This window comes from Ylistrum balloti, unplaced genomic scaffold (assembly GCF_031769215.1).
Source record: "Ylistrum balloti isolate Yb309-2 unplaced genomic scaffold, AGI_CSIRO_Ybal_v1 Utg369568, whole genome shotgun sequence".
NCBI classification, from domain to species: Eukaryota; Metazoa; Mollusca; class Bivalvia; order Pectinida; family Pectinidae; genus Ylistrum; species Ylistrum balloti.
In genome coordinates, this window is record NW_026781865.1 from 153775 (window position 1) to 180856 (window position 27082).

The following is a 27082-nucleotide window of genomic DNA, read 5'->3' on the forward strand; positions in this document are numbered from 1 at the left end:
AACTTGATATGTAATCCATAAGGGCATGTCCATCAATTCTATAATAACTTTGAATAACTTCATCTTTCTTAATATCTTGACATTTACTGTTACATTTAGAATTAAATTACAGATTTCAATTACCTGGATCTTTTAACGACTATGTCACTTCTATATTTGTAACTAACTGATTATGCATTACCAACATATTGCCGAATATCAAGTGATATTACTAATTATCAATTTCAACAATGTCTCGCCACCCAGGCAATAGTCTTGTGATCGGAAAAGTATGGGGTTCCAAATACGAATTACAGCAAGCACTACAGGCAATGAGCAATAGGCAGGACGCTGTCGTATACGGAGTTCCATATACGAGTATCAGTAAGCCGGTTAGCATGGAACAACAATCACTACAGGCAATGAGCAATAGGCAGGACGCTGTCGTATACGGAGTTCCATATACGAGTATCAGTAAGCCGGTTAGCAGGGAACAACAATCACTACAGGCAATGAGCAATAGGCAGGACGCTGTCGTATACGGAATTCCATATACGAGTATCAGTAAGCCGGTTAATAGGGAACAGCAATCACTACAGGCAATGAGCAATAGGCAGGACGCTGTCGTATACGGAGTTCCATGTACGAGTATCAGTAAGCCGGTTAGCAGGGAACAACAATCACTACAGGCAATGAGCAATAGGCAGGACGCTGTCGTATACGGAATTCCATATACTAGTATCAGTAAGCCGGTTAGCAGGGAACAACAATCACTACAGGCAATGAGCAATAGGCAGGACGCTGTCGTATACGGAGTTCCATATACGAGTATCAGTAAGCCGGTTAGCAGGGAACAACAATCACTACAGGCAATGAGCAATAGGCAGGACGCTGTCGTATACGGAATTCCATATACGAGTATCAGTAAGCCGGTTAGTAGGGAACAGCAATCACTACAGGCAATGAGCAATAGGCAGGACGCTGTCGTATACGGAGTTCCATATACGAGTATCAGTAAGCCGGTTAGCAGGGAACAACAATCACTACAGGCAATGAGCAATAGGCAGGACGCTGTCGTATACGGAATTCCATATACGAGTATCAGTAAGCCGGTTAGCAGGGAACAACAATCACTACAGGCAATGAGCAATAGGCAGGACGCTGTCGTATACGGAATTCCATATACGAGTATCAGTAAGCCGGTTAGTAGGGAACAGCAATCACTACAGGCAATGAGCAATAGGCAGGACGCTGTCGTATACGGAGTTCCATATACGAGTATCAGTAAGCCGGTTAGCAGGGAACAACAATCACTACAGGCAATGAGCAATAGGCAGGACGCTGTCGTATACGGAATTCCATATACGAGTATCAGTAAGCCGGTTAGTAGGGAACAGCAAGCACTACAGGCAATGAGCATTAGGCAGGACGCTGTCGTATACGGAATTCCATAGAGTCGAGGTTTCGAATTGATACAATAGGTATATTTACGCTGTTGGAACCCGGCCATGTCATTCTGGAACGTTATTCTATCGGAATTACCTTGAACAGCTTTGACAGGTAAGTTTAGTTAACATTACTTTACAGAAAAAAATCATTAACAATTTTTTTTATTTAAGAATTTCTTTGGTATCTATAAATTGAAACCACCTTTAGATATCCTTTCTTTAATATCTATAAATGTAATCAGGCAAGACTGTAGTGTCAATGAATTCTCTTTTCTGATAAAAAAATCCCTTACTTGACAATTCTTTGTATTTGAACTTCACGTTTGACCTCGCGAAGAAGGCCATATGTCTTGCCTCTGAAATAGATATAGCAAATTTGAGTTCAGAACATTTTGCTAAATTTCCAAAGTTTATTTATGCGTGCTTTTAATATACATGTTCAAAGATATACGTACAAAAAGCTAATTTTCAGAGAAATTACAGAGAATTCGAATAGTTTTATATGTGAACTACTTCTGTGTTTGAATCCAATTGACTAGTTTAACACCACGAGTCTATAAAATTATATGATATTTACAATATTTGCCTTTTTAGACTGCTTCCTAAATGTGTTAATAAAACGACTTATTTTCTACCTACAGATACATTAGCATAGTTAGAAACTTCCCCGAACCTGGAAAATTCACTTTCTTTTTTAGAGTAATTTCTCTTTTGTATTAAAATGAAGTTAACTCTCTTTGACGACTGCAAAATAATACATGTATGCATCGGGGTTACTATTTCCCAACTTTCTTTTGGAACTATTAACTTTCGAACTTTTCGTATCACAGTATAGTAGAGATTAAGTTTTTGTGAAACGGACTGTAATTGCTATTAGTAATCTTATTTTATTTTAGTTCTTCGGGATTGTTTGCTATTAAAGTAAACACTGTCATATATAATCAACACATAGTGGGTATTTATATTGTTATTTCTCGTCTTATAACTCGCGATGGTCAACTTTCAAGAAATTGTTTAAAACGCGAAAATCGTAAAAATGATAAACGAAACGAAAGAAATAATTTTCGTATGATGTCTAGCTGTGTTGTAGTCGTCATTCTACCATTTTTTATTTATTAATTTTTTTTTCAGATTGAAAAGTTTCGGCGATGTCTACCATTGTTCAGATGTTTGCGTTTGAGGATGGGCATTTAGCTGGCGGATACAGCACTCAAAACTTCATGGAAACTAGGAATAATATTCGCCTCCTTATGTTATGTGTGGAAATTTGTCTCAGGAACATTGCTTGTATGAGTGTTTTCTATAACACAGTCACCAGGGCTTGTAGACTTCACAGCAACGTGTTCTATAACTCCAATTTCTTCGTCAGTGAAACAGGATGGCACTATTACAGAGCAGTCGGAGGTAAGTGACTAGATGTATCTGGAGTTTCATTGTTATGAAACTGTTCTCCGTTTGAGAACTTAACATTCAGTTAACTGACATAACACATAATGCTAACACGCCCGAACTATCTAGTTTTTTTACACTTGAAAAAGAAATTTTCAATGATCTACATGTATACTATAATATACTAAACAAAAAAAGAAAGGTAACACTACTTTATTCTGTGATTAATTAATTAACCCCTTCATAAATCCTTACCAATCATGTACGAATAAAGTAATTGATCAATTCTGATAAAACTGCAGTCATGGTTCATTATAAAACTTTGCGTTCAGTTGATTTTATTCGACTGTAAAGGACGTTGGGGTCAATTTGAAAGGTAACACCATTAGTAACGGGTATGGCCACCGTTAGCGAAGTATACAGTATTGCAGCGTCGTCGCATGGAACTGGTAAACCGGCGAATAATTCGAGGAGAGATGTTGTTCCATTCAGCGATCAAGGCTTGGGCCATCTCCTGCAAGTTTGACGGCTGATTTTGACGTTCTCTCACGCGTCGCCCAAGAACGTCCCAGACATGCTCAATCGGTGACAAATCAGGTGATTTAGATGGCCAATCTAACACCTGTACATTATTCTGCTGCAAGAAAGTTCTGCTGACGCGACTGGTGTGCGCTGGTGCGTTATCCTGTTACAAAATGGCACCAATGCCATGGCGTCTTAAGAATGGCAGAACCACTGGTCTTAAAATTTCGTCCCGATATCGAATGCCGGTTAAATTGCCATTTAACACAACAAGCCTGGTACGAGTCCCCCCACAAATACCACCCCAAACCATTACACTTCCGCCGCCAAAGCGGTTCCGTTCTGCGACGCAGCAGTTCGCAAAACGCTCCCCTCGTCGCCTCCACACTCTGCGCCTTCCGTCACCCTGTTGCAGACAAATCCTGGACTCATCTGAAAACAGATTATTGTTACATTGTCATAAGGCCCAACGACAGTGACCACGGGTCCAGTTACGCCGATTATTACGGTGACATCGCAACAAATTGGGTCCAGTGTAGGGACGCCGCGCTTTCAATTGGTAGGCCCTCAACCTGTTGCGGACTGTTTGGGGAGACACACGACGCCCAAACAATGTCCTTGTAGTCTCTACTGCGGTAACGAATCGATTGCGCAAGTGTATCAATCGTATACGACGGTCATCCCTGGCGGTCGTTTTACGGGGTCGGCCGCTTTAGGGACGATCGGATGTTGACCCAGTTTGCTTTAAACGACTTACCAACTGGCAAATTGTCTTAACACTGCAACCAAAATGCCGTGCAACTCGACGGCGAGACTCCCCGGCCGGATAAAGTTGATAGATAGCAAGATTCGGTGATTTCTAAATCCTAAGGATCTAAGGAACAGTTGTCAGTTTGAATGTTTATGAAATTCAAGCGAAGAAACAAGTTATTTGCAGAAAACCTCGTGCAGCTCTTTCGCTAATACAGGCTTTCACGCTTGAATGATTTTGGTAACCCCCTAGGATTTTGTAATGTAAAACATTACCATTTACTGATATTGCACAAACGTCATTTTGTTTTCACTCATGTACAGGTATTCGCCAAGGAAACATGTTAACCTTTCTTTTTTTGTTAAGTATATATATGTTAGGTGTCAAGTTATCGTTTGATGAATATTAAATATACGTTTCCGCTGGAAGAATCTTTAAAGTCACTTGACCTTTTTCGATACATTGAAAAATCATTGATCATCAATTGGAAACCGACTTTATATATATTTCGTTATATAATAAAACTTTCTTTGTTATTGTCTTAGCGTGTATAAATTCATATCATCTAACTTAGATGGAAAGCAAAGATATGTAACGAAAATCGTGAGCTTGTATGGACCATAATTTTGTTCCGTGGAAAAGCAAAACAATGTAATATATATGTATCTTTATACTTTAAATATCCCGATCCATGATGCTGGCTTGTTGCTGAGAATATCATTCCCGTTAGCATTGGATAGTTCTGATATAAAAAAAAATAAACGTGTTCTTATTCTGTTTTTAAAAAATTGAAGTACCTATACAGGAAGTGGTGCAAATTGATGTTTAACCGCCCTTTGATGTTTCCGCAAATACAATTACACACCTGAATGGTCATAAAGGCGAAATGTAATTTTGACGCTTGCAACTAGAACCATGTCGATAAAATTATATCTGACTGATGGAATGAATTGATTGGTGTGTCAAACCGAAATGGTTGATGCTGCGTGACCTTGTTTTTATTAAACAAATCTTGCCAGTAAGTTTCACATGAAATAGAATTCGTTGTTACGCGACTCAATGCCCTCACAACAGCGTGGATTATGCGAGGACGGACATCTGAAACAGAAATTACTAAATATATATACTGTATAACTTCATAAATATCAAATTAACATGGAATATTTATGCGTGATGAAATTTCTAACGCTGACATGTTATGAGGTGTTGAAGCTGGTGCGATCTTGTTTTTCGCCTTTAAAAAAGTCGAACGATTTCTGTAACAAATCCATTATCCTTTTCTATATATCATTTTTATTTGTACTAAAGTATTTCATGCTTTATTCTAGTTTAGCTTTTGAGACTGAATGGGGATGTTGTTTTATAATCGATAACGATGGAGATAACAGATAACAATAAACAATTTTCTTCCTCTGCTATCTAATCGCCACTTCATCGTCAGTAGCAATATGTTTGTTTGTGAAAGATATTTCATTCAGCAAATTGTATTTATACAGATCCTAAATGTGATGTCTATAACGGATTTGTCCATCAGCGAGATGAAGGACTTTGTTATCGGGCAGAATCTGATCTTCTCACCAAGACGCTTGCAGATAGCGCATGTTCAGCAAGAAATTCCGCTCTAGCAATTCTGAACAGCGAGAAGAAACAAAATGTAGTTGTCGGCACACTCAGTCTTATGTCTAGTAAGCATATACAATTTGTACAATATAATATACAATAATTCAAAAACATGTCAAATTGTAAAACACTTTATACATCTTTTCACTTAATTTTGATGTAAATCAATAATGCATTGTAGATTTTCGTGAAAAGGCTTAAATAAGGTTTAAATCAAAATAGTAAATATCCATTTGAAGGATCAGGAACAATATTTAGACAAAGCAAGTATAAATGGATATAGGAACGCAGGTTTATCTTTTATCAGAATGCTCAATAAATATTTTCAAAAAACAAATTTAAGATATCTGTCTGCCAAACTACCATTCATATAAATAAGTAAATAAATAATACACCGGACAAACTAAGATTTATTTCATTATTGCGTTACTAAATTGTGCTATTTATAAACATGCATTCCTTTTACCCATCTAGCCACAACACCAACCCCTGTCCAGATGTCGACTGTTGAACCAGTTCTACAAGGGTGCTACGCAAGTGGTCATGTTGATAACTTAATCTTTCAGCTGCAGGATAACGCTATAACAATAAAGATGTGTTTCGATATTTGCAAACCGCTGGGAACGACGCATACTTTGCTAGAGGTTGGTTTCATTTTGAAATAGTAATATGTTTTTGTATTATATATTTTTCATATTCATAATCTATTTCGTAAATATTTTACGCATGCAAGGAAATACATGTTGCATGCATGTATTTGTATTTCACTTTTTAAAATCTAGGCTGATATCTCTTGAATAGTTTACTACAAAATCATATATTTTCGTGCAGCTGAATTTTCATTTTATTTTTAATATAACTTCAATAAATCTACATCTTTTAACAGTTTGTGGACATACGAATCATTGGATCACTAACGAATATGATGAAATAATTTCCCACGAAAATGAATATTTCATATCCTACCGTTATAAGAATAATATTGAATCGCGCATTTATAATGAAAAATATAATGTTTAATTATGATACGTTAACAAGCTAAATGGCTGACTGAATCCTCTCTTACTTATTCATACGTTGACATTCGCTTTTGTTTTTTGTGGATTTTTTAAAAACTTTAATAATTGCATCGTATAAATAGATATTAGAAGCTTTGTTAAAAATATCAATGAAGCGAAAATAAAATTACGAGATGAAAAAAATGAGGAGAACAAACACCCAAACTCGTAAAATTGTTTTCCCCTGAATTTGACATTGTGTTATTTAGATAAAGACTAAATGTTACTGCGGAGATCTCCAGATCGACGCTATAAAGCTACTCGATAACGCTTGTAATGGTGTTTGTTCTGACGGAAATTGGTGCGGAAACCTACATGATATGCTTGCAACCTACGAGCACATTACCTCATCTTTAACCGGTAAGAACAATTACTTACATGAGTGAATTCGCACGATTTTTTTTTTTTTTTTTTTTGTCTTCGTACAGGATTGTTTTTCACCTTTGCATAAAACTTTTAATCATTACCCCTCTGTTAAAAGTTGCCCTAAAATACATTATACATATGATTCAGCTTTAAGATACCAATTTAGACCATCTCTTGTTTTTGCCCTACCGTCAAAATAGGTGAAATAGGCGAAAGTAAAGCTGCGGCGAAAGTTTTCCCGTTTGCGGTATTATATCACTAAATTCACACAGATAAGTACATCCAGGTTTTACCCCTCTCCAATAATTTGAATAATGATTGCAACATAGAAATAGGACATACAAAAGTCCTATGAAGTAAAACGTAAAACGTTCGAGCATTGTGTTTATTTAATGATTCATAACTTTAATTATTTCTCAATTTGAAACAAGCGAAGGTTTTCTTTGTAAATCCTGTGTTCGTGGTAGCTATTTTGTGATAGCATGCTTTCCCCGAAAATAACGAAAAATGGAACACCTCGATGATTATATTATGTAATGTATCATTCAGTCACAACAGACGCCTTTATCTATTACACATAATCACGGAAAGTGTATTGAATGTAAACATTTGGGATTATGTAAGAAATGGATAGGGTATATGCGTTCCTGTTATCGTTCCATATGAGTAACTCCCATGTACTTTGATAATTCTAGGGGGTCAACCCTCTTACAGATATCGGCCAAGGAACCCGAGGAATACATACAGGATGTAAACACTGAAAAAACTATATTGGTCTCCTGAGCGACCGGGAATGAAAAACAATGAATACGAATTCAGAGGAATAAATCATTAGATGTATTTCTTATCTATTTTTTTTTTCTATATTTCCACTAGTTTTGTATATTTTATTTAATTTTATTCTTTTTAGGAGAAAGTTTCGTTGGATTCTATATAGGAGCAACTTTAAATACCGGTAACTCTCAGTGGTATTGGAGGGACGCCACCCTGTTGGTATATAACGCCTTTGATGCAGCAGACGACAAACTGGTGTCTGAAACATGTGTCTTGATGGTAGCAGATGTTTCATACAAATGGTATTCGGAGGCGTGCACATACACTGCTGGATATGTCTGTGAAGTTGATCTTTAGACAGTCAAGTTGTTCGTCAAAATGGTCCGGCCGGGCGAAACATACAAATTTGTATCGGTTACTTAGACCATTGGAATTTTTTTCCCAAGAAGACGTTAGGATGATGTCAGATTTCACAATGATTTACTCTTCCAGTCTTGCTAGGAAAATGTTCGTGAGGTTGATCATAGATTGTAACGTCATGACATCAACTGTAAATTATTTTGTACATACTGATGCTATCAACATTGTTGTTGTGATATATTCATATCCTATAGGTTTGTATTGGATTTATTTGCAAAAATAAGTTTTCCGTGACATTTTGAATGAAAGTATTGTTACATCAATGCAGAAAGATAATATCTATTGGTCTGTAATGTACGTTCTCAAGTTAAAACGTATAACTGACCTCATTCAATTCACTATGGAAGGGTGGAGACTTCCTATTATCATGAATTTTCATGTGTGTTGAGTGCATTTGTTTTTGGTAGACAGCGATTTTTTGTAAGCCTCCTTGTGCCTTCCTCACAGGGGCGAACACTCAACTAAAGGTCAAATATGAGTCGGTGTCGAGGCCAAACACGAGAGAGTATTTAAGGTGATATTACTCATAAAAGACAAAATCACATCCGAAATTTATTCACCTCTAACGATTATGAAATGAGTGCAGTAGATACGCCTTCCCATTAGCGCAATACATGTATAAACACACCTATCTACTTGCATCCCTATATTGATGATTAAGGTAGCATTATTCTATGAATTAAAATTGTCACGTTTTCCATAAAGAGAGTAATAATTTCTTTTTTTAGATTTCCACGAACACAAAGAAAAAATTATCATCAAATAATGGCACTATATTTTCTGCACTGTGTTTGAAAGCGTATTGATCTAGGCAGGAAATAGTCATTGAACAGAAGAATATTCACGACAGACAAAAGAACTTTGTGTGTATGTATAAAGACCAGTCTCGTGAAACCCAATAAAAACACACTCACTGGTCATGTCGTTGAGTATATATCCGGCTTCTTTTCCGGGAGAGAAATCAGATGACACTATATCTGAAAATTGGTATGCGATATCTATCCATTAGGAAGGTATCTATGAAAGAGTAACACTGATTTTTAATTAAGAAGATGTATACTTAATGGAAAAGCTGCAGCACTGAAAAGTTATTTACATTACACCTGCATAAATGTTCTGAAGTGGCACCTGAAAACGCCACCTTAATGGAAAAATGATTTTTCTGGATGTAAAAAAAATCAGGGTATCTTTTGGGATTGTCTTAAAATCAAATTACGTTGTATCAGATGGTTGTGATACTAAAAGCAAGCAATACCAAAACCATAAATGTATTGCCGCATGGATGTAATATATCCAGAATCTTGTTTAACGCGAGATTTTGTTCCAATATAAAAATGACAATTATAAAACAACACATAACGATGTCTCTTTTCTACATGATGAATCCAGACATTTTTGCCAATGAAGGATTTACATTTTGATAAGTTAACTTATTGTCCATCAATATGCTACCATGGTATTGGCTGAATACTTAAAAAAATCAATTTATGTATCAATGTCGTCTATAATGCTCGGGATTGAATAATACGTTTTTATACTTGTGATTATATTTACATAAATCTTGACACTGAATTTGATTACATGTCATTTTAATTCTATTGAAGTGTCAAAGCATCAACAGTACAACGTTAAATCATGTATATACATGAAAACTACGCAATATTAAAGTTTACTGTCGTAATTAGAATGGACTGAATGTTTATGTCGCATCCAGTTTAAACATTTTTCTTTGACCTTTCATTGAATAGATTGTCACCTTCATCAGACAAATGACCAGGATGAAACAATTTAAACTGACGTATGAGGCGTACGAGATGGTAATGAAATCATAGAACTTTTCGGCTGTACTACAGTCTTATATACTAAAATTTTAAAGGTTGGTTCACAAAAATGTACGTGAAAGTAAACTTTAGATCTACAAATTTGATATAATATGTGCCATTTAATGAATTACATTTGATTATACAGAGAAGAGAGGAATCAAGACTTACCACATTCTATAAAATGCATAACAAAAACGTCCCTCCATACTTAGAAAGCTTGATACTACCTAATAGGCGTGACTTCAACATGGAGTTAAGAAATCAAGACAAATATCAAGTCGACCCGAAGTCGTCTGGATATTATGAAAAAGTCTTTTGTTCCGTCGTCTATAAATTTGTGAAATAATTTAGACAATTCTACTAAATCGACTGTATCACTAAAACATTCAGAACCAAACAATCCCGCATACACTCTTCAGTTCCTGATTATTGACATTGTAATAATCGATACCTCTCTGTTATACATGACCGCATTAGACATTACTGTAGTGGCTTGCGTTAAGATTTATATAGGGTAGGTATTTGAAGACGCAAGTCACTATTCCTTTTATGTTCATCATTTTCTAATTGTAGACACATATTGTTTGTTACTTTGTATGATTTAGACGTAGATTTTAATACAGAAACTATCTTATGGGGCGACAGTTGTGTTTACGCATATGAAGCTAATTGTAATATTGTTAAATCTATTCAAAAGTTTATAAAACAAACAAAGCATTTTAACACTATCTAATTATGAACTGTTTGTAGTCGGCTCTGAACTGATATTGAATTTATATAAGATCTGTTCTATCTTTTTTCTCTTCTTATCTTTCTATCCTATCATCTTATCTTTTCCTCCTTATGACAAAATGGTTTAAACTTACAATTGCACGTCTACGAATTACTCATCTTCATATTTTAGTATAAATATGTGTCACGTGCAGTATTTTAATTATTTGTCATTTCATTTATGGAGAAGAGTTCATAAGTTGCTTGAACTTGTCTCTGATCCATTTATCTAATACTGATAATAAAAAATGTTTAAATCACTTGAATATGTAGGAGTTGCTCCCCTTGATAACTTGTCAGTGGTGCTAGGGCTCTAAAGTCTAGAAATCAAGACAAAGAAACAGGAAAAACAAGCTTGGTCGACACACTGATAAAACACAAATCTTTAGGTGTATTAACCCCAATAAATGTTTAATTTCTAATGAAGAATAAATTTAGAAGAACGTTAAGTACTTGTGTGTATTCTGTGAAGTGTCATTATTCATACGTATAACATAAAAATGAAAATAGAAAGATACAAAACAAATTCGAAAATTACCTTTATTTAATACGGAATTGATCAAATACTCTACAGTGAACAGAATACGAAGAGGTAAGTAAAATTACTGCAGGAAGTGCAATTTCCCCCTAATTTCGAGCATAGGATAAAATCGAGAAAGAAACTCCTTTATTTCATGGTGATTTTATTTTTTTTTATTTCGTGGAATCTCTCCTCTTAATCCCTGCATTCATATGTCCACAAACTATTGAAGTTGATAAGTAGATTTAATCGATTATACACTGAAAGGATAAAGAAACGCAGGGTAATATCTATTCCGATATTTTGAAAACGCATTATCCAAATAAAGTGAAACTTTGTGGATTGAGTAATTAGGCCATATTACACCTTGACATGTATCGAAAATATAGTCACGGTACAGTGCGCAGCTCTGGTAAATGGAGGAAAGAAAAAACAAGAATCTCGTGCACCGTGTTGTTTTGGTCTCATGCAGCGTTGGTCAAGTCGCTCTTCGTTAGACTTTATACAGACCAACTGCTTCCCTAAAATTAATTGAGAATTTGATTCGTTTTAAGAATGGCACGACTCACAGAAGTTCAGAGGGGTCAGGCCATTCAGATGCTGATGCAAGGACAGCTGCACTTTGGTGTTAATGCTTCCACCATAGAACGTCTTGTAAGACGTTTTCGGGAAACTGGGCGATTGGCCGATCGGTCTAGGTCAGGACGTCCGCGCGTAACGTCACGACGTCAGGATCGCTATATCGTCGTCTCTCATGTGCGTAATCGGCGCCTTACTGCCGTTGAGAGTGCACTTAATGTTCGTGGAAATCATGGGCGTCCTATAAGTTCAAAAACCGTAAGGAATCGATTACGAGAAGTTGGTGTAAGAGCACGTCGCCCCTACGTAGGTCCACACCGTACCCCTGCTCGACGTCAGCGTCGTATGGTCTGGGTCACTGCACATGCTCCACGACGGTTTCCACTGAGGCAGTGGAGACAAGTTTTCTTCACGGACGAGTCTCGATTCTGTCTTTATCGATCTGACGGCCGTCAACGTGTCTACCGACGTCGTGGCGAATGTTTTACGGACGCTTGCGTTGTAAAGAGGGATAGGTTTGGGGGCGGTTCAGTAATGGTGTGGGGAGGAATCTCACACGGGTTAAAATCACAATTTGTTGTTATTGATGGCAATTTAACAGCAGCTAAGTATAGAGATGAGATCCTCCGACCCCATGTTATCCCTTTCTTACAGCAGCATAATCTAACCCTCCAGCAGGATAATGCTAGGCCCCACGTAGCAAGGATTTGCCAAGTCTTTCTGGCCAACAACAACATTCAACCACTAGATTGGCCTCCATATAGCCCTGATTTGTCCCCGATTGAGCATCTTTGGGACCAGTTGGATAGACAGGTTCGAAAGCGCCAGCCACCCCCTGCTACTCGAGAGCAGTTGACCAGAGCTCTGATTGAAGGGTGTGTTCCCTGAACGCATACATGTCTAGAACAATAGGTAGAAACATCAAAGGGAGGGTAATTATAGTCTATATCATACATGTATTATATTTACCTGAGATATTTTACCTGTGGATCTACCTGTGTTACCTGTATTAACCTGTGATAACTTGCAGAAAGAAAACTAAGATATCAATATGAAGTTCAATATTTATTAACTTTTCTTATGATAATATTACAATTGATTAAATTTAAAATACATTTAATATAAAGAAAGAACACAAAGATGCCAATATTTATGAATATATTCTATCATAATAGCACAATTACCTTTAAATAACATGTAACTTCAACTAAAATATCAAGTTCAACATGTATGAATATATTCTATCATAATATTACAATTAACTTTAAATTCAAATCAAATCTATAAGGTACAATATTTTGATCTAAAGAAAGATCAATGTACAACATATCAGCACATAACTAAAGACATATATACAGCACTAGGAAATGATAAATATATGCAGCACTACTACAAAAACTTATAAATATACAGCACCAGGAAATGACAAATATATGCAACATGACTATGAATACTAATAAATACACTGCACTTATATGTCACACTTTTAGAAACTGATTGATGTTACAGCACTAACGGCATATACGAGACACTAAAGACTGATAAGTGATAACACTAATTCAATGATGAATATATAGCACTGACATAAATATCTGCAACAATGACACAACGTACAAAGTCATTCGTTTTGCTCAGAGCAAGTCTAGGCAAGACATTTCAACCCAAGTGAAGAAGCTCAGATGCTGCATCAGCGTACGCAATGATGTCTATGGTGTTGCTCTCCAGTCTCTGTTTCAGCAGGGCAAGGCGGGTATCAATGTTTCTGTACCTCTTGGGTCGGGGTCGTCTGGTTCCACCGGCGCGTCGTTGGAGTCTTGCAATTTCGTTGGTAGCCTGAATGTCTTTGAATGTCTGGATGATCTCGAAGATGTTTGGATGGGCGTGTTGCACAATCTTCTTCAGCTTCCCGTGCCAGGCTTCTAGGTGGTTGGTGGTACGTGGTCCATCGTTGTCGTAGTGGTTCCAAACTGGTCGGTCTCCATCCACCCATTGGTCAACAACATAGTCCGTGAATGGTGTCACGTCAGCTGGTAGGTCGGCGTACTCAATGTCCTGTAGTGCGTGAAACCAGACATCCTCAACTTGCTGCTCAGGTACCAGAGGTAGGACTGCTGCACGGCGAACCAGTCTCCTGATGTCTTCGTTGTCCCGGTATGGAAGCTGTAGTCCAGTCATCAGTGCCTTTCTCCAGACGCATTGGGTGTAGTGGAAGAAGCAGCCCTTGATATCGGTCCCTGGGAAGACGGTGCGGATTGCGTTGTGGACAGCTGTCTCAAAGTCAACGAATACTGTGTCGGGCGACATGGGTAGGTGGTTGTCTGCCATGAATGTCTTGAGTAGTGTGAAGAATCTTGTGTAGATGTGCTGACTTTTCCCGGGTAGAAGAGAGTAGACAACTGGGTACATGGATCCATCTATCTCAATGTGTATCGTGTAGATCTGATGAAAGATGTTGGGACACGTGTAGAAAGTACCATCACAGTAGATGCGGTCGGCGGTGGCGAGCTCAGCCAAGTCCTCTGATGTGGCGAAGACAAGGATTCTGTTCTGGTCACCATCGTCAATGTGTAGGAAGCGCTCTCCAGTGTTGGTTTCCGTCCATCTTCCCTCGAGATCAATGTCCTGGGTAGTGGTTGGTAGCTTTGGTGTAAGCTTGCGTCTGGCTCTGTACAGCTGTGACTTCTTGGAGTTGAAGGTGGGTATCTTCTCTACAACGGTTCTTGTCTCTTCATCCCATTCGTTGTCACGCAGTTTGCAGAGTTCCTCACTGTAGATGGTAGGGATTGGTCTGATTTCTTTCTGGCAGCGGTCAGTGATGCAGTTCATGATCTCCTTGGCTACGATGCTTGCATGGTCTCCCGGGTGATTGTGTGGTTGCCGTCCAACTCCTACTATGATGTTGTTGCGGGTGTTGATTGTAGCAAGGCAGTTGGTAATGGTGCATCTCCAGTAAGTTCTGAAAGAGAAAAAGAAGATATTAATGTCTGGTTCACATAAATGTATAGTTTGCAACACTTGAGATTTACATGTAGAAAAAAAAATCTATCAGTGTTTCAAAGCAACACTTACTGTGACTTCAAGAGTATGATGTATAAAAAATATGATTTATTATTTTCATTTATTTATTTATTCATCAATTTACTCTTTATCTCTAATTATTTCTTCCTTATTGCATACATAAGAGCAAAAAAGTCCATTGATACAATTTATGAGTTTTTGTTTCAAGGATAGAATTAACAAAATATTTCTTTTTACAAAAAGAGTGGGACAACAATCCCATAAGACTGATTAACGCTCTCATGAACTCTATGACCACAGCAAACGGCGGACACACAAGATATTGATGACTCAGTACAATTTCAATGTCAAAATCGTATGGGTCCATTCAATTTATTCGTTAGTACCTCTAAACCAAATGTCAGATGCAAAATACAGACTTTGGAAATTTTTAAGCTTTAATTTATCTGTAAATTTCGTTTTAAATGAAGCCCGATATCATACTTAATTTCTGGTTTAAAGTTCACTCTGCGTTTCTTTATCCTTTTAGTATATTTTTTCATGAAACCAATTGTTCACGAAATTAAAAAAAAAGTATTCCATCGGAAATACATTATACTACCTTTTAAAAACTATTCCACGCCAAAATGATCAGAATATTAAGGCATTTGGGATTATATTCCATATATCGGGAACAAAATTGATCATTTCATACTGGAAGATTGATGAACATGATCAAAAAATACCGCGATGTTTTATGTTTTGTTTCTTTAATGCAATGCTCTAGGTGTGAATAGTCATTTAAACGGCCATTATTCCTCGTGAAACAATGATAAGAAATTAGATTAGGGATACCGATTACGGAACGTCGACTTACTGATGTGAAAATTATATCGGGTGCAATTTATTGATAGAAAACCTTAAGTCTCGATCGTTAAGCAAACGTGATACTATCAATAAATTAATTAAATGTTTTACAAATTTTAATGCATATAAATTAATCTCGAGCATTTAATGATAAAGATCCTATTTCCAAGTTAAAATAGGTGTCGTTTACGATTTAAAAGTGTATGTGGTAATATATATATTTAAATGCTTCCTGTAATTTGGTAGCTATATACGATGGTTGAAAACTACTGAAGCAAACTACTTAATGTATATAGATCCATTGTGTATATAAACACTACGTAGGTTGACAGCCGTACTTTCTACCCGGAGCTTCGCCAGATCCAGTGTAGGCTTCACAACAAGGATCACTATGGCCAACGATAGACAGTATCACCTCAAATTTGATGGCACAAACGCGGAATCTGTAGACAAATATTTGGAATATAGAAGGTAAGTAATAGATATGTGCTATCAATTATGTAGATACTTATATATTAAATATATACCGTCCATCAGTCGTTTTTATACAGTTCATGCATGATTAAACATAACGGATCTGTTTTATTTATAGCCTGTTTAATATTTTCCGATTGGATGTCTTTCCGATATTTTGAATCAGTGTCAAAACATACTGTTCTACTTGGTTCATTTAAAAAAATTAAAACGGTTTATAGGCATAGTATTTGTATGCCAGTATTTACCCAGTTAAGATTATGTCGATTGGTGACGTCACTTCAACACAACACGTCTGTACAAATCCAATATGTAAATAATATTGGATGTAAATGTACACACCCCGGAAGGTTAAAGCATGTATGCAATAACAAGTGGTTTTAAATAAGTGTCCATTCATACACTGCTTTATCGCCACGTTCGGCAATGTGTCAAACTTTTCCTAACCACGAGTTATACCTTCCTATCAACGTGCGTCATGTTATGTCTACTTGTATCAATCACAGACGAAGGTTTAAAACTCAGGTAGACCTATCTTCATATATCGATCCTGATAGATAAGTGATAAAGACGACGCCCTTGTATGTTGCTAACATAAACACTGAAAAATAGAATGAGCTATCACCGGAAAGCTCCTTAAACTAGGGAGGTCAATCTCCAACCAATCCCTCATGTTTGGAATACATAAACAATGTATAGATTCATTTCTTCTTTTCATCATTCTAAATTATATAATATATATATGAAAATATTTGTGTTATATTTTATATCAGATTTGGGCCTTGTATACCGTATTTTCATTTATTTTGGCCGGTAACGATTCTCTATATAAACCTTGATTCATACAGTGTATAACCAGTGCATGTGACAAGACTGATACAATACCAATACGTTTAATATATTACTCAACTTCTATCGATCGTGATCCCTCTAGTAACAGTTAAAAGCTATAGATATAACAGACATGTTTGATATGTATGTAAAATCTTCACGTCTGGACGTGTCTTTCTAAACAAGCATTTCTACATATTAGTGATAGTCTTTAAAGTGATACATAAACGATATACGGAATCTGGATATAAATAAATGTTCTGGTGATAAAATTGGAAAACACTCAACCAACAAGTAGAAAAGATGGTAAATTTCCATAGGCGGTAATACATTTTTAATAAATTGATGAATGCCAATCGTTTTTCTGTTCACACGATAGAAAAGTCATTATGGGTATTCTGTGCGATAGACTGAATAATTGAAAGCAATGCAACACTTGCACTACATATAAACCGCTTCCGTATTAGGCTAGAGAACAGATTTCTTATATATCATTACCGAGATTACCCTGAGTTTCCTCATCTATGATGTGAACACAGAGATTAGATATTTTGATTGCCAAAAATATCTGACGATAAGGCATAGACCAGAGAAAACTTGGTTTGCACTCCAATATACCAATTACAGCGCAAATAAAGTGCTTGGTTTATTATACACTGATGCGTTTGATAATCGTTCATAATACCAGTTACCTATAGACATACTACACAAAGAATAGTATATTCCTTATTTAGTTCCTGATCTGGTGTGGAGATTCTATTTTCAAACACTATTTAAACAGATTTAGATACATATAACAGGTGCTACCTAAGAAGCAGAGGATGCTCACCCTTCCGAAACATCAAATCCTCCCTGTACTATTTTGGTGGTTAATTGTTCATATTTTGTGTCTTTCAATGAATACGTAGTAGAAATCGAATGACATGAAAAATCAGTATATATTAGACATATAGTTGTGAAAGTAAGACGGATTGATTAAAGCTCCCGGTAAGTTTTTACATATATCTTATTTAGACATTACCAACCATTTTCTGACAGATCGATTATACAAGCAATTTTGTATTATCAGTGGTGATCATCAATTTATGCATTAAAATACCTTAAGGATAATATCCCTTTCATTGTAAGATATTATCATATTTCACTAAACGAAATGTAAGATATTGGTATCATGTCGTGTAATTCGGATAAATTCGTCATGATTTTGGCTTGGTTCCATTATTATTTTGTCTTTGATAGGATCGTAGGTGATGATGATGGGGGGACGATGTTCACACCAGAGGAGTTTGAGGATTACAAAAAGAATGTACTCCCAAAGGTAACTGTTCAATACTACATTTTTGCCAGTGAAATATAGATATATCTCATTGATAAAAGTGTTAATGAAAAAGAAGATTTACTCCAATGAAAAAGGAGAACACAAATTATCTTATAAAATTGACAAACTAAAAATAATCACAAAACCAAAAATTTGAAAGCGCTGTTTACTAATAACACGACATTCAATTCCATGAAAGTCAACAAATAATGCATAACTGAATACCTTATCAGACACCAAACCCAATCCCAAACCAAACGTCTTAGATATGGAGCTAACGCGTTAGACATTTCAAGAGGATTCGTGTCATCAACAGCGACATATTTTCAGCCCCGTAGTAACTTGTCACAGGTTAAACTCTCTGACGTCTTACAGCAAATTTCATCTGATAGTGACATGAATAAGTAATATTTTCTATGTGAATATAAAAAATGAATTCACATTTATATTTATTCTAGTGTATTAGTGCATATTTTAAATGATTTTATTTTAAAAACGAACTATTATGTGTCGCGCACTGCAAAATTATAATGTAGTGTCCGCGAAAAAGCCTACTCAGTGTTCGCCTTTTGTTTATGTTCTAAATACGCCAGTAATTTGGCTACCTTGTTTGTTATAGAATATATAATAGTGTCTGCAGTAATAAATATATTTCACTCGTGTGTCCGATATTTTTTGTAAAATATTTTGATTGTTACTGAACACACTTTCTTATATCCTCTACTTTTTTGTTTAAGTGGTAAATCTGTATCCCATTGTATATGTATTGTTCTAACAAAACATCAAACAATGGTAGAACTGGGCATATAAGTTAAACTGATAATAAAAACAATAAAATGAAGGTAAATGACAATAATGATAACTATATCAATTGTAATGAATTAATTGTCAATCATCAATCAACCATGATATATCTGTCAATGTCTAAACTGTATTTTTTTTCTTTTTTATAAATCTATTTTCTATTTCCATTTTATTTATTGATTTATTTGCTGGTTCATTCATTTAGTTCTTCATTGTGTTTTTGTTAGGGTGTCCTTTCTAATTTTTTTTCAAAGTATCTGTATCTTCAAAAAAACTTGTTCCATTGGCATAACAGCGATAATTCGAATCTCTCAAAGATTTCCAGTATATGATGTAAGTTTGATTTTCCGTTTTAGATTCAAATTTCTTTGTATATGTGTTTATGTATATGTTTTAAATGTTCAAATAATAGCTAGATTTTCCATGTGTCAACAGCGGATGAAGAATCGACTTTACACCAGCTGGTCGTCACCCACTGGTATGGACTGTAAACTGATTGGTCCAGAAACGCCATGTTTTTGCAAACACAGGTATGTTTATTGTTTCGTCATTTGTTGTTTTAATTAATTTCTTAAACGTACACTAATTACGTCATCTGTCTTGTGAATCATGAAATAGATATAATGATTTCGAATAAAGTGTAGTGATTACACATGTAATGTATAAAGTTAATAGTAAAATTTTGTTAATTCCCCTTGATTTCTTCAAAAGTGAAAATGATGTAGACATATATTTATGGACAAATTTTAAAGATGTGGAATGATGATTATGTATACAATTACGATGTTTATATTTCCAAACGTACATAGTGATCATTCTTTTTTTTAATACAATGTAGAAGAAATATAAGATAAACAAAGCTCACCCCATACTTGAATGCCACGCCATGTGACATTGTTTTTGTTTTCGGTCTATGATTCATATGGTACAGTATCGATTCTATCAAGTGCATTACTATTCACAATCGACAACGCAGGATTAGCCCCTTTATTGCATTCCAGTCAACCAGCGAATCTCTTTGTGCATTCCATTATGAAGAAAAAGTGATTCCGGTATCAAAACTGAGAGTTAACCTGTTATTATTTTAACATGTCTAGTTAGACAAGATTCATTTTGAAAAGGAGATGGTAACAATACATGAAAATTATAGGATGTTGAGGGCCATGTGTGTACCAGGTATGGGGATTTAACCACTGCACATGTATCTGACATGACAATTAATAATCCGTCATGCAGATCGTATTAATTTCGAAACATTTTTGGAGTTGAATGAATGAGTCGCTGACACTAAACCTATAACGATTTAAATTAGTGCCATGCACCCTTTTTTGTTCGCGAACGTGTGAATAAGAATTTACATTAATACCACGTGAACAAAATTCATAAGAATAATTGATATAATGTTACTTTTCAGGTATAAGCAGCATAAGACGGATTTTGACGTAATTCCAACTGAGCGACCTATCATGATACCATGCCGACAGAAGGGATGCAAGTGTGTCACCTATCATTACATACCGATGAACGGAAGTCAACAAATAAGGTGCAGCACATGTAAGCACACAGCAGATGAACACTCGGAGGAACAGCCACGACTCGTATGCAAACGAAGTAAGACCATAGATTGTACAAAAGACACCAAATTATATAGCACGTTTTAATACAAATTTAGGGTTAGACGTAGAGCCAAACAATGAATAAAACTACACCATACAGCTGTCTCGTCCTTCTAGGACTCGTAAATTATGCTACACCATACAGCTGTCTCGTCCTTCTAGGACTCGTAAATTATGCTACACCATACAGCTGTCTCGTCCTTCTAGGACTCGTCACTGATGCTGTCGTCTGCATTGTGTATCCAATGAGGCGACTGAGGAAAACCTGAAGTGATCGAAAGAAAAGTAAAAATCTAGATGGGGAGATGCACTAGGCCCATATTTCGATAAATTTAGAATATCAATCATTCAGTTAATATTATTTGTTTTCTGTTTACTTCTTCGGAAAAAAAGCCCATATAAGATAGTGGTAATACATCTATGAGAAGCCCTTTTATTATTCACTAATTAAAAGTATCGATATCACTTATTCAATTATTGATATCATAATGTCGACATAATGATATCAATAACTCGAATTAGTGATATCAATAACTCGAATTAGTGATATCAATAACTCGAATTAGTGATATCAGTAACTCGAATTAGTGATATCAGTAACTCGAATTAGTGATATCAGTAACTCGAATTAGTGATATCAATAACTCGAATTAGTGATATCAGTAACTTGAATTAGTGATATCAGTAACTCGAATTTGTAATATCAATAATTATTTAATAATATCAATAATTCGACTTGGTAATATCAATGAATGTTAAATGATATCAATACAAAACTTTAATGTTAGCACTAGTTCGAATTATCAATATCACTAATTCCATTGTTGATATCACTAATTAATATTTAATGATATCAATGATTTCAGTTCTTAAAAATAAGTGTTTACTAAATACAAAGAAAAATCGTCTCCTGTTAAAGAATGTTTGTATTCATTATTAATTTAACTATATAGTTAAAATATAGTGATTAAAGGTCGTTGTATTATTTCGCATACCAATTCCATAAAGACTTATATTCTGAAAGTAATATCGTGAAACATCAATCATAAAGAAAATAAACTTCTTGAATGAAATTAATACTTTTGTTGTTTGATGTTATAGATAAACAATGTAGCAATATAGAAATGTATTACTGTTTTCGTCAATATAAAGGTCAAAGGTCTCGTTAATTTCATACTTTAGGAGGATGCAGCAAATGCACAGGATTCACCAGTTCCTTTTCCTGTGCCTGCGGAGTCGTATTAAAACAACACAAAATGATCGTGGAGACAGCGGAGGAGAGGGAGGCTAGAGGACACCCCCTTGGGGAAGCCACACCCTATGCAGCGATGGGTGGGATCACTGGCTTTTCTTCTTTAGCTGACGGATACATGCGTCTTGACCCAAGCGGCAGAGGTATGCATAAGATCAAGATAATTATTTTTTAAGTCAGTGTAACTTCTCCTTACTAAAAAAAGTAAAAAACGTACTTAAAAATATGTCACTAGTAGTGCAGTCAGTATTTCCTGAATTTCTTCCAGACTTACAGACTTACACACAGATATACACACAGACTTACACACAGACTTACACACATACTTACACACAGACATACACACAGACTTACACACAGACTTACACACAGACATACACACAGACTTACACAGATACTTACACAGACATTCACACAAATATACACAGAGACATACACACAGACATATACACAGAGACATACACACAGACATACACACAGAGACATACACACAGACATACACACAGACATACACACAAACTTACACACAGACATACACACAGACATACACACAGACTTACACACAGACATACACACAGACATACACACAGACATACACACAGACATACACACAGACTTACACAGAGACATACACACAGACTTACACACAGACATACACACAGACATACACACAGACATACACACAGACATACACACAGACTTACACACAGACTTACACACAGACTTACACAGACACATACATACATACACACAGACATACACACAGACATACACACAGACATACACAGACATACACACATACAAACATACATACATACATACATACATACATACACACAGACATACACACAGATATACACAGACATACACACACACATACATACAAACATACATACATACATACATACATACATACATACATACATACATACATACATACATACATACATACATACATACATACAACAGACATACATACATACACACAGGCATACACAGACATACACAGACTTACACAGACACATACATACATACACACAGACATACACACAGATATACACAGAGACATACACACACACATACATACATACAAACATACATGCATACATACATACATACATACATACATACATACATACATACATACAGACATACACAGACATACACAGACATACACAGACATACACAGACACACACAGACATACACAGACATACACAGACATACACAGACACACACAGACATACACAGACATACACTTACACACAGTACACACAGACATACACACAGACATACATACACAGAGACATACACAGACATACACATATACACACACAGACATACACACAGTACATACACACATACTTACACAGACATACACACACACATACATACATACATACATACATACATACATACATACAGACAGACAGACACACACACATACATACATACATACATACATACATACATACATACATACATACATACATACATACATACATACATACATACATACATACACACAGACATACACACAAACTTACACACAGACATACACACAGACATACACACAGATATACACACAGACATACACAGAGACATACACACAGACTTACACACAGACTTACACAGACACATACATACATACACACAGACATACACACAGATATACACAGAGACATACACACACACATACATACATACAAACATACATACATACATACATACATACACACATGTATATATACACACATACACACATACATACACACATACATACACACATACATACATACATACATACATACATACATACATACATACATACATACATACATACATACATACATACATACATACATACATAAAGACATACAGAGACATACACACAGACATACACATAGTCTTACACACAGACATACACATAGTCTTACACACAGACATACACAGAGACATGTATACAGACATATACACAGACATATACACAGGGACTTACACAGAGACATACACACAGACATATACACAGGGACTTACACAGAGACTTACACACAGACATACACACAGACTTACACACAGACATACACATAGTCTTACACAGAGACATACACAGAGACATGTATACAGACATATACACAGACTTACACACAGACATATACACAGGGACTTACACAGAGACTTACACACAGACATACACATAGTCTTACACACAGACATACACAGAGACATGTATACAGACATATACACAGACATATACACAGGGACTTACACAGAGACGTACACACAGACATACATACAGACATACACATAGTCTTACACAGAGACATACACAGAGACATGTATACAGACATATACACAGACTTACACACAGACATATACACAGGGACTTACACAGAGACTTACACAAAGACATTCACACAGACATACACAGAGACATACACACAGACATATACACAGGGACTTTCACAGAGACTTACACACAAACATACATACAGACATACACAGAGACATACACAGAAAATCACACACCTACACACATAATTGTACCTAAATCACCCTTTATTAACATATTAACACATTATTTGTGTGTTCGTCTCATGCCCAAGATTTCAAGATACATTTTACAACTTCATGCACGATATAATACAGATATTCCTTTTGCTTAACAAGCAAAGATATACATATATTAACATGAAAGCGCGAAAACGAGGTAAAAATTGTCATACATAAAATTATCATAGACAATATTTTGCAGGATTAAATTACAACACACCACTATATTGAAGGATTTTAGCAATAATGATAGTTGAGTTAATTCTAAATTCCCTCAGTTCAGATGGAGATAAATCATAGGTAAGTATACCGCCAATTAGAACATGAAGTATTGGTCAGGAGCTATCGTCAATTTCATAGCGTTGTCACAAAGTCTTACCAAACATTATGTATTTAAAACACATTAATTTGATTTTTGTTTTGTTTTTATTTTTGTTTGTTTGTTTTTTTTTTTTTTTTTTTCTAAATTCTAACTTTTCATTTGTCACCTATATAACATATTGTGTTTAAAGGTGCGCCGGCTAAAGGCTATTTGGAACAGTCTATCACATCAGCCGACAATCCGTACCTTCGTTCTAACGTACAGGCCATCAAGTCTCACCAAATGAGGAAGAAAGAATCAGGTACGACAGTCTTCATTTGTATAGACATAAATGTTCATGAAAACCCACGAAAATTACATACCATCAAATCAAGATTGCATACGTTTTATTGCTGTTACCTTCATAAGAGCGTAACGGAAGAAATTTAAGGCCGTATTTTCCATGTGTAGTACTCATGTAAGTTTATCCAAGAAGGTTCACTGACAGATCTGCAATAAACTTTCATCTTTATGTCATTATTTGAAAGCAAAGACATATATCTTAATGAATATGTAAGAGGATGCATGTGTTTATGTGTTATAGGTCTGACTGGTCCCGAAGATGAGATATTTGATGATATCACAGAGCGAGTGTCACAGATGAGGCGACCAGGAGAAGAAGATTTAGAATATTACGAGAGGCGACACCAAGAACGGGTAAATCCAAACTCGTGTAACTTGAATGAGTTTTCCTTTCAAATGAAACTTTATAAAACGAGTTCAATTTTGAGAGACTTGCAACAACTCATGACATAACGTCATCGTTTATATTATGAAATCGCTGTCGATTTCTGACTGGTGCAGCCAAGGGAGATAATCTATGGTATATTGCACTAGTAACATATTCAATGGATAACGAACCGATTACTTGATAAATACATTATTTACATAAACACGTTATATTGAGCTCTCACAACCTACAAATTAAGATGTTATTGGCATTTATCAGGCAGTAAATGTCATATCTCCTGAAGCCACTATAAATGTAATGTTATACTGTCATCATAACATAAACGATGTCAAGATGTCGGAGATGTTTGTGAAGTTCAAATGATAAAACTATTGAACATATTACGGTAATTTCTTAGCAATTTGTGATTGGTTGATACTTTTGTTTAGTCAAATATTCGTAATGAATGTTCAGATTTGTACTATTATTTACTATGTTTTAATTGAAAAACAAAACAAATCAAAATTGTAGTGATTCCTGCCACATGTATAAATTACCGTTGATAAACATTTGATTTAGTAATGCATCCTAATGATAACCTCGATATCGACCCTAGCTCATGATCTCAAAGTAATTAAAGGTTGTCTCGCCCTGCTCGATTTTCACGAACGTTAAAAAAAACCTGCGAAATAATTCAGCTCATTACGAACGTTTTTCCTAATAGACAAGGCTGATTATAAGTTTTATGTATATATATATATACGTTTACATTGCAGCAAAAGCACTTAGCAGCGGGTGGGGCAAAGACTTTAGATCCAAGCCAGCTCCACGCTGGGTCTCGAAAGGCGATAGAGGCCAAACCGTCATCCAGCCGTCCCAAGTCCAAGAAATAGACATCTGGGGAAGTAACCTTGGCAGGAAGGAACATGCTGTTGTGCTACAAACAAAGAAGGGAGATAATCCGTGCAGCTCTAGTTAAGTTGGCGGAAACCTAACACGTATAATCAAATGGTGCTTCGATTATATTGATTTATCCGTCCATCTTTTAAATATTTTATTACTAGTGTCACAATCACATTCGTCATGTTTTTATTTGTAATAGGATATAAAATAAACTCCTTGCTCATGTTTGTTTATTTTTATTTCGACGTATTTAGAATGAAACTATGTATATTACTATAATAGTGAAATATCATTTTCATTTAAAAATTATTTTTTGTCTCATTTTTTATACCTTTACTATTTCACTGTCAATAAAGAAGATTTGAAATTTTGCAAAATTGTATTTATTGGATACCGATGTCTTCGAATATCAGAGACG

The 27082-nt window shown here is 35.6% G+C and overlaps 3 protein-coding genes across 3 annotated transcripts; 2 read left to right on the top strand and 1 right to left on the bottom strand.

Annotated features, from left to right (window-relative positions):
- Window positions 1-230: 230 nt before the first annotated feature.
- LOC132560269 (uncharacterized) lies at window positions 231-1433 on the top strand. The gene has a single exon (XM_060224969.1). The coding sequence runs from the start codon at window positions 231-233 to the stop codon at window positions 1431-1433; it is 1203 nt and encodes a 400-aa protein (XP_060080952.1).
- Window positions 1434-13676: 12243 nt separating this feature from the next.
- LOC132560372 (uncharacterized) lies at window positions 13677-15217 on the bottom strand. Its single transcript, XM_060225075.1, has 2 exons — window positions 15198-15217; window positions 13677-14976 (listed from the first exon to the last, which is right to left on the bottom strand). The coding sequence occupies exons 1-2, from the start codon at window positions 15215-15217 to the stop codon at window positions 13677-13679; spliced, it is 1320 nt and encodes a 439-aa protein (XP_060081058.1).
- A 1058-nt stretch (window positions 15218-16275) lies between these two features.
- Window positions 16276-26654, top strand: LOC132561690 (protein FAM221A-like). The gene is made up of 8 exons (XM_060226424.1): window positions 16276-16355; window positions 18429-18507; window positions 19747-19841; window positions 20726-20922; window positions 22110-22322; window positions 25243-25353; window positions 25636-25748; window positions 26538-26654. The coding sequence occupies exons 1-8, from the start codon at window positions 16276-16278 to the stop codon at window positions 26652-26654; spliced, it is 1005 nt and encodes a 334-aa protein (XP_060082407.1).
- The last annotated feature ends 428 nt before the right edge of the window (window positions 26655-27082 follow it).

Bases quoted from the DNA above. Each gene is read 5' to 3' on its own strand.
- LOC132560269 (XM_060224969.1), top strand. From the start codon at position 231: ATGTCTCGCCACCCAGGCAATAGTCTTGTGATCGGAAAAGTATGGGGT.
- LOC132560372 (XM_060225075.1), bottom strand. From the start codon at position 15,217: ATGGACTTTTTTGCTCTTAT. The intron at 14,977-15,197 runs GTATGCAATAAG...TTTCTCTTTCAG, and splicing joins ATGGACTTTTTTGCTCTTAT to AACTTACTGGAGATGCACCA.
- LOC132561690 (XM_060226424.1), top strand. From the start codon at position 16,276: ATGGCCAACGATAGACAGTATCACCTCAAATTTGATGGCACAAACGCG. The intron at 16,356-18,428 runs GTAAGTAATAGA...TGTCTTTGATAG, and splicing joins AAATATTTGGAATATAGAAG to GATCGTAGGTGATGATGATG. The intron at 18,508-19,746 runs GTAACTGTTCAA...ATGTGTCAACAG, and splicing joins AAAAGAATGTACTCCCAAAG to CGGATGAAGAATCGACTTTA.